The sequence below is a fragment of the Coturnix japonica genome, unplaced genomic scaffold, assembly GCF_054131305.1.
Source record: "Coturnix japonica strain WE unplaced genomic scaffold, WE-NBRP24 Scf050, whole genome shotgun sequence".
Taxonomy (NCBI): Eukaryota; Metazoa; Chordata; class Aves; order Galliformes; family Phasianidae; genus Coturnix; species Coturnix japonica.
In genome coordinates, this window is record NW_028188953.1 from 774009 (window position 1) to 787865 (window position 13857).

The window sequence follows — 13857 nt, forward strand, 5'->3', positions numbered from 1 at the left end:
GCGAGCTCCAGCAGCAGGTGGGTGGGCAAAGATGGGACCAAGTGTAACTACAGGCCAGAGGTCCAGGCTGTTGTCCCTGTGCCACACTGCCCCGGGGCTGCCTTTCTGCAAGGGTTTATTGGGAAGGGGGCCAAGCAGCACCCCAGGAGCCAGGTGTGGGCTGAAGCAGCGCTCCACCAGGGCTGGCTCCAGCTATGCCAGGCCATGGCTCTGCTGCTGGCTGAGCCCACCCTGGAGGTGTCCTATGGGAAAGCTCAGAAGAAGCGTGCTGGGAAAAGCGTGAGCATTTCTGCTCTGGCTTCCCAGTGCTCCCCATAGGCAAATCCCAGTTCCCAACAGAGACACCCAGCTGGAGCCCAGAGGAAGGAACAGGCATCGTTTCCTCTGGTGCTTTAGTGGGAGATCCAGCAAGGAGCTCCCAGTAAGAAAGCCCTGACGGGCTGTATACCCTTCCATGAGGTCCCAGAGGTGTGTTACAAGTGGCCTGGAGAGGGCCTTTGAAAAGCTGCCGAGTGCCAGGCTCCAGGTCACCCCGGTCATTCTCTACCTTTGGCAATCACGGTCTGAGTCTCCCATTCCATTACCTGACCAGTCCCCAGTCACTAAGGGAGAAGGCGCAACATGCAATGGGAACATCTCTCATCTGTTCTTGATTTTAGATGATGATGTTGGAGTTCCTTATCCAGATGTTTTGGTGGATACTGATTTTGTGCCTCAGGGGAAACCCAGAGGTAAGTTGTGTCTGTTTCCTGGAAGACAGAAAAATGAGCGCTGTAATAGTTTATTCAGGTACTTAAGAACCTCCAAAGGTCTTTCAAGTCTCTTTGTGCCTTAAAGGCTGTACACAGATCAGCTGAGAGTAGTTCTTTACTTGGAGAGTTGTCCCATTTCAGTGGGAAGGCAGCCCTTGCCACTCTTTGGAGGAGAGAACCGATGCCTTTGCTGTTTGGGCCATGTCATTCCCCGACCTGCTGCCAGTCTTTGCAGGTCACTGCAGAAAAACCAGGCCCCAGTGTGCAGTGGAAGCTCTCCTCACCTGTGTCTGATCACACTTGTGCCTGCAGGCCCTCTTGGTGGATTACCAGAATGGAGACCTGTCCCTGAACCTGGGGTGGATGCCAGAGGTAAGTCACCAGTCTTCACCTCATGATCTTTACTCATATTTGGTTGTGGAAGTTCAGGAAGGGTTCAGCTTTTTGCTGCCTGGTGGTTTCTCGTCCATGAGAAGCTTGGGCAGTCACTGTTCTTTGGGTGCTGTGTGCACCCACTGTCCCATTGGCTTTCTCTCCATCCATCGGAGATCTTTCTAGTAAGAAAACCCCAAATGTTCTTCCATGCTGTCTCTGAGGACTGTTTCACGTGGCCTGGAGAGAGTATCTGCAAAGCTGCTGAGTGCCAGCCAACTGCCCACCTGGCCCCTCTGCAAATTTCAACCCAGCTCTGCCTCCTCTGTGCCTGCACCATGCCCAGACTTTGCCTTTCTCTCATTCTTCACAGCGCTGTCAAATCCCACGGAAGCCCACCACAACGGGGTCTATCGTTTTCTGAGGAATCCAGGTAAGCAGCGATCTGGCAGGAGTTTATAAGCAGGAGAAACATCCTGAAAACTAGGAGCGTGCAAGTTGTGCCCATGCCGGGGGGAAGGAAAAGGGGAGAAACAGGTTCAGGTGCTGCTGAGGGGCCCTGACTCTGCCCCCGAGGAGTGGGGTCTGAGTAGGGGGGGAGAGCTCAGGGCAGCACTCCCTGCACAACACGACCGTGGTTCTTGTCCACGTCACTCTTAGCAGCAACTGATTAAACAGATGCACACACTCTCCTTCTGCTCTAATGAGTTTTGTTTAGTCAGACGACGTGTCCCAAAGGGTCACGGTGTGCCGGCCTGCGGCAGCACTACCCAGCCTCACAAGGCAAGGGTAGGTGAGTGCAAAAGAAATGTTAGAGCATGATGGAGAAGAAGGAGCAAATCTGGCAGAGCCAGAGCGTACCCAAAGCTGAGAGGCAAAATAGAGGCTCCAGAGCGCCTTGATGCGCGTTGCCTTTGGGAGTTCCCTTTGCTTCCCCTGGAAGCAGGGAAGCATTGCAGCCTGAGGATTTTCACTTGTTCCAGGAGGCCAACAAAATGGAAAAGAATTGTGTAGCAATGTCAGACCTCCTTGAGATTTCCATTAAGGCACGAGACACAGCAATGACCATGTTGTTCCTCCAGGTGTGCCTGGTGCAGGACGTGCAAACGCCGAGCAAGTTAAAGTTGGTTGGAAGTTCTACCTGATACTTGCTGGAGCTTCCTTGGGTTTCCTATTGCTGGGGATGCTTCTGTGCTGGCTTCTTATTTACTGGTACAGGAACAGAAAGTGAGTTGTTGACCCCCATCCCCATCCTGCCCAACTCTTTACTGTAGGGCTGCTGTGGGCCAGGAGGCGTTTCTAGTTAAAGCAGCATAAAGAGACCAGTTAATTGTTGGCTCACACGGTCTGTGATTGACGCAGTTAGATGTTGTCATTGGCTTCAGCCCATCCTTACTGCTGGGCCAGAGACAGGCAGGGAGCTGAGGGTGGCTCTTTGCCATGCGCTGTGAGAAAGCAGAGCAGGGGCTCTCCTGTGCCCTCAGCACGTTCCTCTCTTTGCAGGCGCCGCTGGGAAGCTAAAAAATGGGCTAAACAAACCCAGGACAATACCATCATCTACAGGTCACTGCCAAGCTTCCTACCTGGACTGGATGTCTGACAAGCCCAGCAGCCCCCGGTCCCGACGAGCATCAACGGCGCCCCCCCGTCCCCCACCACCATCCTTCGGGGGACAGAAAGAACCCACCCGGGGTGGAGGCTTGCGGTCATCGGCCAGCACTGAAACAACGTCTGACCGGCAGATGAGCGACAGGCCCAGCAGCCCCCGGCCCCACCGGGCATCATCGCCGCCCCCCCCCACCCCCACCGCCATCCTTCAGGGGGCGGGAGCGGTCCCCTCAGCTCCGGAGCATCACCCAGCACCCGGACAACTGCTGCCTTGGGGAAGCATGAGAGGCCCGGCAGCCCTCAGCCCCCAGCACCAACTCTGCCCTCTTCCTCCCCTCCAGCATCCATCAGGGGACGCAGAGTGCAGAGGTGGGGAAACAGTCCAAGAGACAGACAACCACTGCCTGGGGGAAGCACAACCAGCCCAGCAGCCCCCCACCTCCCCTGGCACCGTCGCCACCCTCCCCCTCCCCTCCACCATCCTTTATTAGGTAGAAGCGCCCCCGCCCCACCGTGTCAGCTTAGGGGCATCAGACACCTGGAAAACCACTGCCAGGGGGAAACAGACCAGGCCCAGCAGCCCCCAGCCCTTCCCCAGCACCACCTCTGCCCTCCTGCTCCTCTCCACCATCCATCAGGAGGTGGGAGCACCCCCAGTGGGTTGGTTTGGGGCACCATCTGACATCCACAGAACCACTGCTGTCATCAACCAGAGTTTTCCAGGCCCCACACTACCAATAAATTCATAGTTATACTACAGTTGTCCGTGTACTGTTGTTTTGTCATTACCTGACCCACTACCAGACCTTGCATGTCACTTGGCATTGGCAGACAGCGATCATACGAGTGGGAATGGCTTTAAACTTCAAGAGTGGAAATGGAGGTAGATGGGTAGAGGAAATTCCTCCCCCAGAGGTAGTGAGGCCCTGGCCCAGGCTGCCCAGAGGCTGTGGGTGCCCTATGGCCTGTCTCAGGCAGGATTTGCACATGATGCAAAAGCTCCAGTGCTTCTGCAGGAGGTTTCCCAGACAGCAGGCACCATCCTGCTCTGACTAGCAGGCAGTCATTTGCTTTGCAATTAGAAATAAGCAAGCCTTTATTTGAGAAACAGGCTCTATAGGAAAAGATATCAGAAGGAATGAACTCTGGGTGCAGTGCAAGAAAAGAGAAATTCATTTTGTCAACAGCAAAACTGCGGAAACGTGGGTACCATGAAAACAGGCCAGGAAGCCTCTCAGGGAAGGGGGTTTCTAGTGGGACGAGGAGTTAATGGGAAAAGAGGCAGTCAGGCATTCTGGCATGGTCTTGGTCAAGGACATAGACTGGGTGGCCTTCAACTCTTTTCCCTTCTCTGCCCAGAGAATGAAAAAGCAAAGCAAACCCCTTTAATTCCCCCTCCAACCTGACAAGGACTCCCTGCGGGACTTGAGGTGGTGCATAGCTATGAGGTTGCTGGCCAGGTGAAACATTGGCCACTGATGAGTCACGATCCCGTTTGCAGTCCTGATTTCTATGGAGATGATGTCAAAGGAGCCAAAGGTGGGAATCCAGACTCCCGGCAAGTGAAAGAGAAATGAGGCGTGGAAGGGTTATGGGCTGGCTGGAGGAAGAGCTGGAGTTGATCCAGCGTAGGGACAGAGCTTAGGAGCCCTCTCCCAATGTTCAGAGACACAAGCCAGGGCACAGGAAAGGCTTTGGGAAGGGGCTGCACAGTCATCTCCTTCTTCTCGCCCTCCCAAATGCAGCACAGCAGGCAGGGCAGAAACAGCCCCATGGGATCCAGAGGCTTCCAGAGACTTGGATGGGCCCTGAGATACAACACCACCAGCACAAGTGATCCTGCATTGACAGGAAGCCCGTGGGATGCCCAGAAGAGAAATGTGGGCTGAGTTTCCTGCTTTCTGTGCAAACACTGGAAGGCCAAAAACCGGCTGGCCGGCCTGGGGATTCCTATGCAGCCTGCCCGGGGCTCAGTGCCAGGCAACAAAATGGCTGCCTGACCTGCTGGGCCTGTGAGGCCAAAAGCCGGCCAGGCAGTCGGGGGGGACCTTGCCAGGCCTGAAGCTGGTCATGCGGTTAGGGGGGCCCTGCCAGGCTAAAAGCCAGCTGTCTGCTCTGGGGGGCACTGCCAGCTCCAATGCCTGCAGGCTGGGGAAGCCCTTCCAGGCCAAAAGCCTGCAGGCCGGGGTCCCTGCCAGGCATGGATTTAGGCCCCGGGGCTGGTGATGGCCTCTCAGGCTGTGGCTTGATGCCTTGGGGCTGGTGCCGGCCTGCCTGGCTGTGCTGGGAATGCAACCTTGGTTCTGCATCACAGTTTGAACAGGGCAGTTAGTAGCATGTTTAAGAAATACACAAGGTTCCACCCATGCAGTGGTTATTCCTGTGCCTGTGTTCCAAAGCCCAGGCTCCATGAAGGTCAGCACTGTTTTAGTGTTGACCTTGACTGGAACAGAGTTGGATCGTAGGAGGCAGTGTGATCCCACAGAGATGGCACTGAGCAGGAGGAGGAAGAAACCTGTTTGTGAATGGCCAGGTTGAGCCAAACACAGCATGTCGTGTGGTGTTGCAGAAGCACGGAATGGTTGATGTTGGAATGGAGATCTGGGCCCATCTGATCCAGGCCCTGCTGCAACAGGGCCAGCAGAATTGGTGCCCAGGAACACATCCGATGGGTTTGGAGATCTCCCAGAGGAAACCCCACAGCCTCTCTGGGTCTCTGTGCCAGTGCTGCAGCACTTACACAGTGCAGGAGTGCTCTTGATGTTTGGTGGCAACCTCTGGTCCTGCCACTTGGCTCCACTGGATACTCCACTCAGCCCCTTCTCTCAGGCTTTTGTCATAGAAGAGTTCTCTTTGGGTCCTGTGGGTTCCTGCCCCTGACAGACTGTGGGAACAGACCACCCCCGTGGCCCCACCCTGGCAATTTGTCACTTGCCAAGGACAGAGGGGACAAAGAGGCAGAGGTAGGGGCAGGTGATAAGGAGGGCAGAAACAGCCCCATCCCTGTCCCCTTGTCTGTAGCGGCAAGTGCTGGCCGTGGTGTGTAGAGCCCCAGAGGGAACCTTAGAGGCCATAGCTTGTAGGCAAAGCAGAAGCGTATGGTGCATAGCTTACGGGGCAAAGCTGTGGGGGTTATGGGACAGAGCATCAAGGGCAGTGGTGGTTCTATGGGACACAGCCAAAAAAGGAGGCTTAGAGGCCTTAACAGCCCTGAAGAGCCTAAAGTCCTTGAAGATTAAGGGTAGGCTTGGAGCCGAGGTACTAAAGGGCTGGACTGGAAGCATTGAGGTTTTGAGGGCCTGATGCAGAGAGGGAGGCCAAAAAAGAGACCACGAGTCCATGAGCATTGACGGCACAAAGGAAGGCTTAGAGCTGTAATGGAGAACACACCTGGAGGCACAGATGCCTGCAAGCTGTCCTAGAGGCATAGGGGGAGGCCTAAAGGCTTAGAGGTTGCCCAGGATGCTTAGAGGCCTTAAGGTAAAACAGCCTGGAGGGAGGCCTTGCCAAGAGCCCTTGCAGCTTAGTAGTCTTGAGGCCAAAGGGAGGCATGGAGGCCAAGCAAGAGAAAGCCTAGAAGAGCAGAGGCCAAGAGGAGCTGGGGGTTGTACTTGTACCTCGAGGTCTGGACACCTACAGCCCAAGAAGCCTGAAGGCCTTGAAGCTGGACTAGAGGTCTTGAGACAGAGAGGCCAAGAGAGCCACAGGGTGGCCCAGGGGCACTCAGGCACCAAAGAAGGTGCAGAGGTGTATGGACTTAGACACCTATGGGAGGGCTTAGAGGCATGGAGGTGCAGAGGAAGGCTGAGATGGCTAGAGGACTAGAGGCCTCTCTCCTGGCCTGCAGGCCACGTCTAGTGCTCTCTCTCATTGGCATTCCTGGTCTCTCAGCCTCTTGAAAAGCTTCTTGTTCCATAGGTCTCCTTTAACCCCTTGGTTACTACGCGTAGGCCCTCAGGGACACCACACAGGCCTGTTGGAATTAGGCCTCAAGGCCGCTGATGATCCACTCCTCTTTGATGGCTGACCAGAGGTGACGGCTGATGAGAGGTTTTGCTCAGGAGAAGGGAGCAGGGCAGCCTATCTGGGCCAAGTGCCCAGCAACAGCCTCCTGCTGCAGTTCCCTGCAGGACGCTGGTGACTGTCACAGGCTCTGCTGCAGAACACAGACATCAGGACGCTAAGTGCTGGCTTCAGTTTCACTCTTTATTTCCTCTCTCCCTTTGAGCATCCTCTATGACCGTAACTGACCGGTCCTGACTGCACAGCACTTCCCATTCACACACACACAACTCCATCAGTAAGAAACAAAACAAGAGAGAAAGTACCAATCTGAACAGCCAGCAGGACCTGGCTAAGCTCTGCTGTGTGATCTACCCCTGGATCTGAGGGGTCACTGTCGGGAAGTGCCCGCTGTGACAGAAGCCGGCCACCAGGGACATCCCTACATCCAGCACATCAGCATCAATGGAGCCAAGGATGGGAGCTGGAGATCCTTCCGCAGAAGGCCACCTGATCCCAGAGCAGCCATTGCAATGTGCTCTGCAGCTCTGTCAAATACAGCCAGTGGAGGTCAACAGACACAACTTGAGCATGGGGCCGGGGGGTTGGGGAACACAAGCAGTGCCCTCCAGGCATGCAGCAGGGCTGCTGGCTGCTCATGGCAGTGCCATGGGGTTTCCAAAGCACAGTTTCCACACTTTACCAGGGTGGGATGGGACTTTCAGTCCATTTCCCCATTGGGATTCTCTCCCTTGCAGGTGATGCTGATGAAGCCCCAGGAGCCCCGGGCGGCACGTGGCTCAAACCAAGAGCTGCAGGTGTTGGCAGCATGAGCTACGACTTCTTCCTGCTTGGGGTGCAAGGCCGAGAAGGCGTGGAGGGCTGCAGGCCAGCCAGGAGATGTCACAGCACGGATGGAATCATCCGGAGCCTGTGTGCTGTCACAATGCGCTGCCATGACATCGCCGGGCCCTCCCCAAGGACAGCCGGCCACTGGCTCCAGGAGCATCATTTGTGAGCTGTGCAGCCCGCAGCCGCTCGCCGTGCCCTGTGCCTGAGAGCAGCCCCAGCAGCAGACCAGCTCAGTCTCATCGCGCTCGTCCTCCAAGGCTCAGAGAGGTGAGGGAGAGCTCCTGCACACTTCAGGCTGCAGAGCCCAGCTTGGCTCTGCTGTGTGTGAGGGGCATGTAGCACGAGACTGGCAGGACTGGCAGTGAGCAGGAGAAATTGCTGCCGGCCCTTCCAGCTCAGGAACTCCATTCAGTAACTGCTCTGCTCTTGCCTTTAGTTTTGGAGCACATGTCTAACAGCATGGACGGAGCCTGGGTGGGGACCTGGAGACCCCATCGCCCACGTGGCCTCATCTCGGCCCAGTTCCCCAGCCCCGGGCCCAAATACTCCATCCCGGGGACAACAGGTACAGCGACCATCCCCAGGGCGTGAGGCGCATTGGGGACATCACGGGGCAGAGCAGCTCCCCAGCCTTGCCCCGTTCTGGCAGAGCCTCCTGGCTCTCTGGCACAGCTGCAAGCCAGGCCTGGCCGAGGAAGGCCAATGCTGCTGGCTCTGCTCCTTGTGACCCAAGGGGCCAATGGAGCTGGAAACATGCAGCTGCACAGGGGTGTGCTCTCTTCTGCTTTTCCTCCTAGGTTACGTGGGCCACAGCCCCACCAAAAACCGTGCCCCCGCTTACACCTTTAGAGGGACCAAACGGCCTGCGGCAGGGAGCTGCGGGCCAGGTCCCTGCTACTTTGTGGAGCCGGCCATCACCAGGAATGGCAAGTACAAGGTTCCAGGCGCCCACCTCCAAGGACGACCCACCACCAAGACCACCGTCACCCCCGGACCGAGTGAGTACCACTGCTGCAGTGTCCCCACGTGCTGCAGTGTCCCCGCGTGCTGCCTGTGACCCCAGCAATTGTGCAGCTCTTCAGAGGACTCTTTCTGGCTGCAGAAGGAGACCAGCCCTTCACAGCTTTCTTCCTCTTCTCCTCCGCCCCAGGTGACTACCGCACCGAAGCAGCCAACAGGCACGTCTTCAAGTGCCCACCGGTGCAGTCCATGGCCTTCCGGCGGGAGCCCCTCCGCACAGACCGCCCTCCAGGTACGTGACCCTGGCAAAGGCAGACCCTTCAGCCTGAGCATCCTCCAGGGACGGGCTGCTGCTCAGAGGGGCAACACGTCCCTCCTGCTCCCACCAGCGGGCTGTGCAGGCTGCCCCTCGCTGCTGCTTCCATCTCCTCCATCCCCTCACGCACACACTCTCTGCTGCTCCTCCTGCAGGTCCTGGCACTTACACACTGCCCAGGCTGATGGGGCCCAACACAGCCTACACATCGGCCAGCCCCTGCTACTCCATCAGGGGAAGGAGCCAGCGCGGTCGCTTTGACGAGGACCTTGCCAAGGTGAGCTCTGCTGCTCCTCTCTTCCATGTTAGCGTCCAAAACCAGGCTCCTCTCCCTGTGCCACAGGGGCTTCCAGCCCTGCTGCAGCTTTGCTTAATGCAGCCTTCCAGGGAAAGAGAGAGCCTTGAATGTGACCCCAGCCCCGTGTGGCCATGACTCTCTTGCAGACTCCAGGTCCTGCGGCGCTCCCCAGAGTGGCTGTGGATGTGTACAAGAAAAGGGCGCCCGCATACACCATGGCAGCCCGACCAAAGCATGGAGAGGGCAAAGCAGTGAAGCCTGGGCCGGCAGACTACAACGTAGGCCAGGTAAGGCAGCTGCTCAGCTCTTCCCCTCTGCTTCACAAGCACAGCCTTCACGCCTCTCCCCCCTCCCCTGAGCCTTCCCCACATCTCCCTTGCAGAGAGCGAGGGCAGCAAAGAAGGGCTCTTGCTGATCTGCCTTTCCTTTCTGCCCTTCCAGGTGACGCTGATCAAGCCCCAGGCGCCTGCATCCACTTTTGGGATCCGGCATTCCCTCTACACAACCCCCCTCATCGTGGAATAAGACAGCACAGTCTGGAAGGCCGTTGGGGGGGAGAAGAGAGTAGCCAACATCCAATCTCCTTCTGATCCCATTTCCCTTCATCCAGTTGGGCTTTTGCCCGTTATACTATTAGATGTTAGTGTTAGGAGTAAGTCATTAATAAATTAATTAAAAACCTTATGTAGACCTTCTTGTTACTCGTTTTTCCTCACTGCTACACACAGGAATGAGCTGCCGCTCTCTGAAGCCTTTCTAACATCAGCGCATTGGAAAACGCTGATGCTTTATCAGTCATTTGCATTACTGAGGGGTTCTGTGTGGTCACAGGGGATCTCTGGGATCCCTATGCGTCTCTATGGGGTCCTTATCGGTCTCTATCAGGTCCCTAGCGTGGCTCTGTGAGGTGATATGGGGTCCCTATGGGCCTCTTTGGGTTGATAATGGGTTCTCTAAGGGTCTCTTTGGGATCCCTAAGCGTCTCTATGGGGTGATATGGGAACCCTATGGGTCACTATGGGGTTCCTAAGGGGCAATATGGGGTCCCTGTGGGGTCAATCGGGGCTCTATGGGGTAACAAGAGGTCTTCATGGGTCTCTAAGGGGCTCTTTGGGGTAATATTGTGCTCTACGGAGCTCACTGGGGTCCCTGAGGGACTCTCTGGAGTCCCTGTGGGCCTCGTTGGAGTCTGCTTGGGGCTCTATGGGATGATACGGGGTGATACGAGGTCCCTATGGGGCTCTTTGGGGTTTCTGAGGGGCTCTTTGGGGATTGTTGGCACCCTATGGGGGTCTTCAAAGTGAGAAAACGCTGATGCTTTATCAGTCATTTGCATTACTGAGGTCTGCCACATGCTGAAGTAAGGAATGAAGGGAGCAAATAGCAAAGGGAGGCGGCCGTGGGCAGTGCAGCCCTTCCAGTGCCATCAGGTAGATGTAAGTGAGTTGCCTGGGGCTGAGCGACTTAAAGACCTGCTGGTGATCATCTGCCAGCTTACAGGATGGCCGGCAGCATTTCCTGTACCCGTGACAGCTCCTGGCTTGGCCATAAAGACATTCCTGAAACAAAGGTTGAAAGGAAAATAATGAAACACCGAGGCAAAAAGAGAATAAAAAGCAAAGGACGGCAGCAAAGATAGAGAAAGCAATGTTTGGGTTGGAAGAGATCTGGAAGATCACACGGTTCCAACCCCCCTGCAGTAGGCAGGGACACCTCCCTCTACACCAGGGTGCTCCAAGTCCCACCCAGCCCGGCTTTGTGCACATAAAGACAAGCCATGTCTGCCCCCTGAAACCTGTAACAGCCACTCAAGGGGACACACAGCACCTCTCATCATTTCATTACTCTGCAGACAAGGTTTAACAGCAGAGCACTGACCCATAACCAGCAAAGCATCTTCCAGGTCTCCAGACCTCCCAGATTTAATGCTGTCTGTTATGTCCTTGATAGAAATGCCTCTGTACACATCAAAAACTAGAAGGAAGAGTCCACGGTAGAGAGTCAGAGAGATCCAAAGGGCCATTGGGCAAGAACAAGCTCCTCACATGCTGCAAGAACATTCTATCGTCCCTGCAGCACTGCCAGATATATCAGGACCGTCCCACTAAAATAATTCATTTCCATTGCTAACAGTCCTGCTAATTGGCCTACCACAGCTGTTACCATTTTCAGGACCTTCTACTTCAAGCTGGCAGATGAATTTCTCAGCTCCTCTCCCCCTGTCCCAATGGTAGGCACACTCCACGATCTCTGCTTTCCACGCTATAGCAGCAGCAAATTGTACTTAGGTTTCTGAAGTCCCTTCCAGTCTCAGAAGGGAATGAAACAGACTGAAGGGAATGGATTCAATGGGGCTCTTGCTAAGACACCTGCTGACCCAGAAGAGCTTGCACTTACTCAACACCTATGAAGCTCCTATAAAAGCATCACACACAAATAAGGAAGGGAAGAAAAACCCAGGACGCTGTGGAGGGGTCCTACCTCTGAGCAGGTGATGCCTGTTCCATGTACAGAGGACGGACATAAATTGTACCTCATCTACTCCCCACTTCCTCTCCCCTGCTTCGTACAGGCACTTATAGACATTATGGATGGCAAAGTAAGGCTCGTGGAGAAGCCTGGGTATACACAAGGTCTTTAATTCATTGGTGGTAGACAACTGCTGGCCTGTACGTGTCCAGATCATGGATATTTTCCAACAAGCACCATCCAGGCATGGCAACTCACAGCTGAAATGTCATTGCCCCTGCCAAGTAACTTGCCTGCCTAGAGACGTCTCATTAGAGACTCGCAAACAAGAGCAGAACCCATTTATTCCCATTTCACAGGTTGGCTTCTCTTCACCACACATCACATGCACAAGAACACATTGCTCTTGCAAGGAAGCACGTTCCTACACACCACAGCATCCTGCTGAGCAAGGGCATCATCCACATACATTCCCTCATCTCTGTTACCCTGCAAAGGTTCAAGGACAGAAGACACAGCTCAGCACAGCATCTACTGGAAGCAACCCTTGAGAATTCCCCACTCAGAAACAGCTGCTGGAGATGGCTATTGGAGTCCTTCAAAGGGAATACTAGCTCACAAACACAGTGACGCATCTCAAATGTGCTTTGGGCTTCCTTCTGAAACGAGCAGCAACCCACTTTACCGGGACACTGAGAAAAGAGCCCCTGGCATTCATGCACACCCAGAGTCAGAATCCCCTCCCTGCACAAGATGGGTTTGAGGAGCAGGCCATGAGACACATCGGGTGAGAAAAAGCCAGCCTGGAGCTCCTCACCGCTGAGCACAGAGCTGCACCCACAAGAAGATTCAACCCCTTCTCCCCTCGCCTTGGCTCACTTGGCCAGAACTTCAGCAATTACAAAAGGAAGATTTGCAAACCTTCACAGCCCTCCTCACTTTGTGCACATCAGACATGGCGGTGGGAGTCATCATCCCCACCATCACCCTCTCAAAATTCCCACTCAGCAACGTCAAGTCACCAATCAAATCCTAGAAAGCCAAGAGAGGAGGAAGGAGGTGGCAGAAGGTGCAGCCTTCCAGGACAGACAGAACTGAGCTGTTCCCCACTTCTCTTTAGGCTCTAGCCCTCCTTGCATCAACAACTGCTCTGAACTGAACAAGAACAAAACAACCTTGGTCAAGGAAATTCTCCGCCGACCTTTCTCTCACGGAGATTGGGTCCTTTTTCACTTTTCACCCCAGTGACACAACCGCCTTCACACATCTCTGTAGACCTTTTAGGTGATCGGAACTCGCTGACGTTGGGAAGCATTTAGTTTGGTCAAGATGTCAATGATGATCTCTTCATCCTTGCCTGCAAGAAACAAATGGAAGCCAGTCAGGCTGCTTGCACAAGAATCAGAAGTGCCCTCTGGTCTTGTGCCGCCTCCAGTCCCCTGCACAGCCAGTTCTCAACAGCCCCAGGACTACATCCATGCACACAAAGCTGCCAGGACACACTCCACCAGAGGAGCTGTATTTCAGGACATAGGAAAGGCAGTTGTCTTTCCACTTCCCAACTATTTTTAGGGCAGCTGTGCAGCAGAGCAATGCAAGCAGCTGCGCTTCCCTGGAACGAACCACCAGAGCAGCCATTCCCAGTGCTGGGGAAAAAAACAAGAAATAAAGTTGACCTGTGGAGGGAGATCAACTTAGCAGAGCCCTTCATGGCCTTCCTGAGTGCTGTGCTTCTTGCTCAGCGCTGAAGCTCGAGATCCCCTTGATTGTTGCCTAAGGCCACAAGAAAAGGATTTAGCAAAGGCAGACTTGTGCCCATGCACACAGAGAGTTGAATTGAAACAAAACAAAGCACATCATAGACATGAACACGGAGATAGTAAAACTCCACCCACACAAGTGATGTTGTATCAGACTTCTGTCTCAGGCAGCAGTCTATTCTAAGGGGACTACATCTACCGCTCTCCCCCCGTCCACCCAGCTAGTGACATCTTCATAAAAGGCCACCAGGTTGGTCGAGCACGACCTCCCCTTGGTGAACCCATGCTGGGTACTCCTGAAAATCTCCTTATCTCCCAGGTGTCTGGAGATGGCATCCAGCACAAGCTGTTCCATCACCTTCCCTGGGACAGAGGTGAGGCTGACTTGCCTATAATTACCCGGCTCTTCCTTCTTGCCCTTTTTGAAGACCGGACTGACACTGGCCATCCTCCACTCTTTAGGCACCT

General features: G+C 54.8%; 2 protein-coding genes across 5 annotated transcripts in view; one reads left to right on the top strand and one right to left on the bottom strand.

Annotated features, from left to right (window-relative positions):
* LOC146752165 (uncharacterized) overlaps positions 1-13857 on the bottom strand; it is a 187561-nt gene that overhangs the window by 65045 nt on the left and 108659 nt on the right. The window lies entirely within an intron of this gene.
* On the top strand, positions 8031-9685 carry LOC146752173 (ciliary microtubule associated protein 1A-like). The gene is made up of 6 exons (XM_085532644.1): positions 8031-8151; positions 8384-8584; positions 8737-8838; positions 9018-9139; positions 9307-9447; positions 9602-9685. The coding sequence occupies exons 1-6, from the start codon at positions 8034-8036 to the stop codon at positions 9683-9685; spliced, it is 768 nt and encodes a 255-aa protein (XP_085388770.1). The 5' UTR covers positions 8031-8033.

Excerpts from the sequence above, each read along its gene's own strand:
- LOC146752173 (XM_085532644.1), top strand. The coding sequence starts at position 8,034 with ATGTCTAACAGCATGGACGGAGCCTGGGTGGGGACCTGGAGACCCCAT. Across the intron at positions 8,152-8,383 it reads CTCCATCCCGGGGACAACAG|GTTACGTGGGCCACAGCCCC; the intron begins GTACAGCGACCA and ends TTTTCCTCCTAG. Across the intron at positions 9,140-9,306 it reads TTGACGAGGACCTTGCCAAG|ACTCCAGGTCCTGCGGCGCT; the intron begins GTGAGCTCTGCT and ends ACTCTCTTGCAG.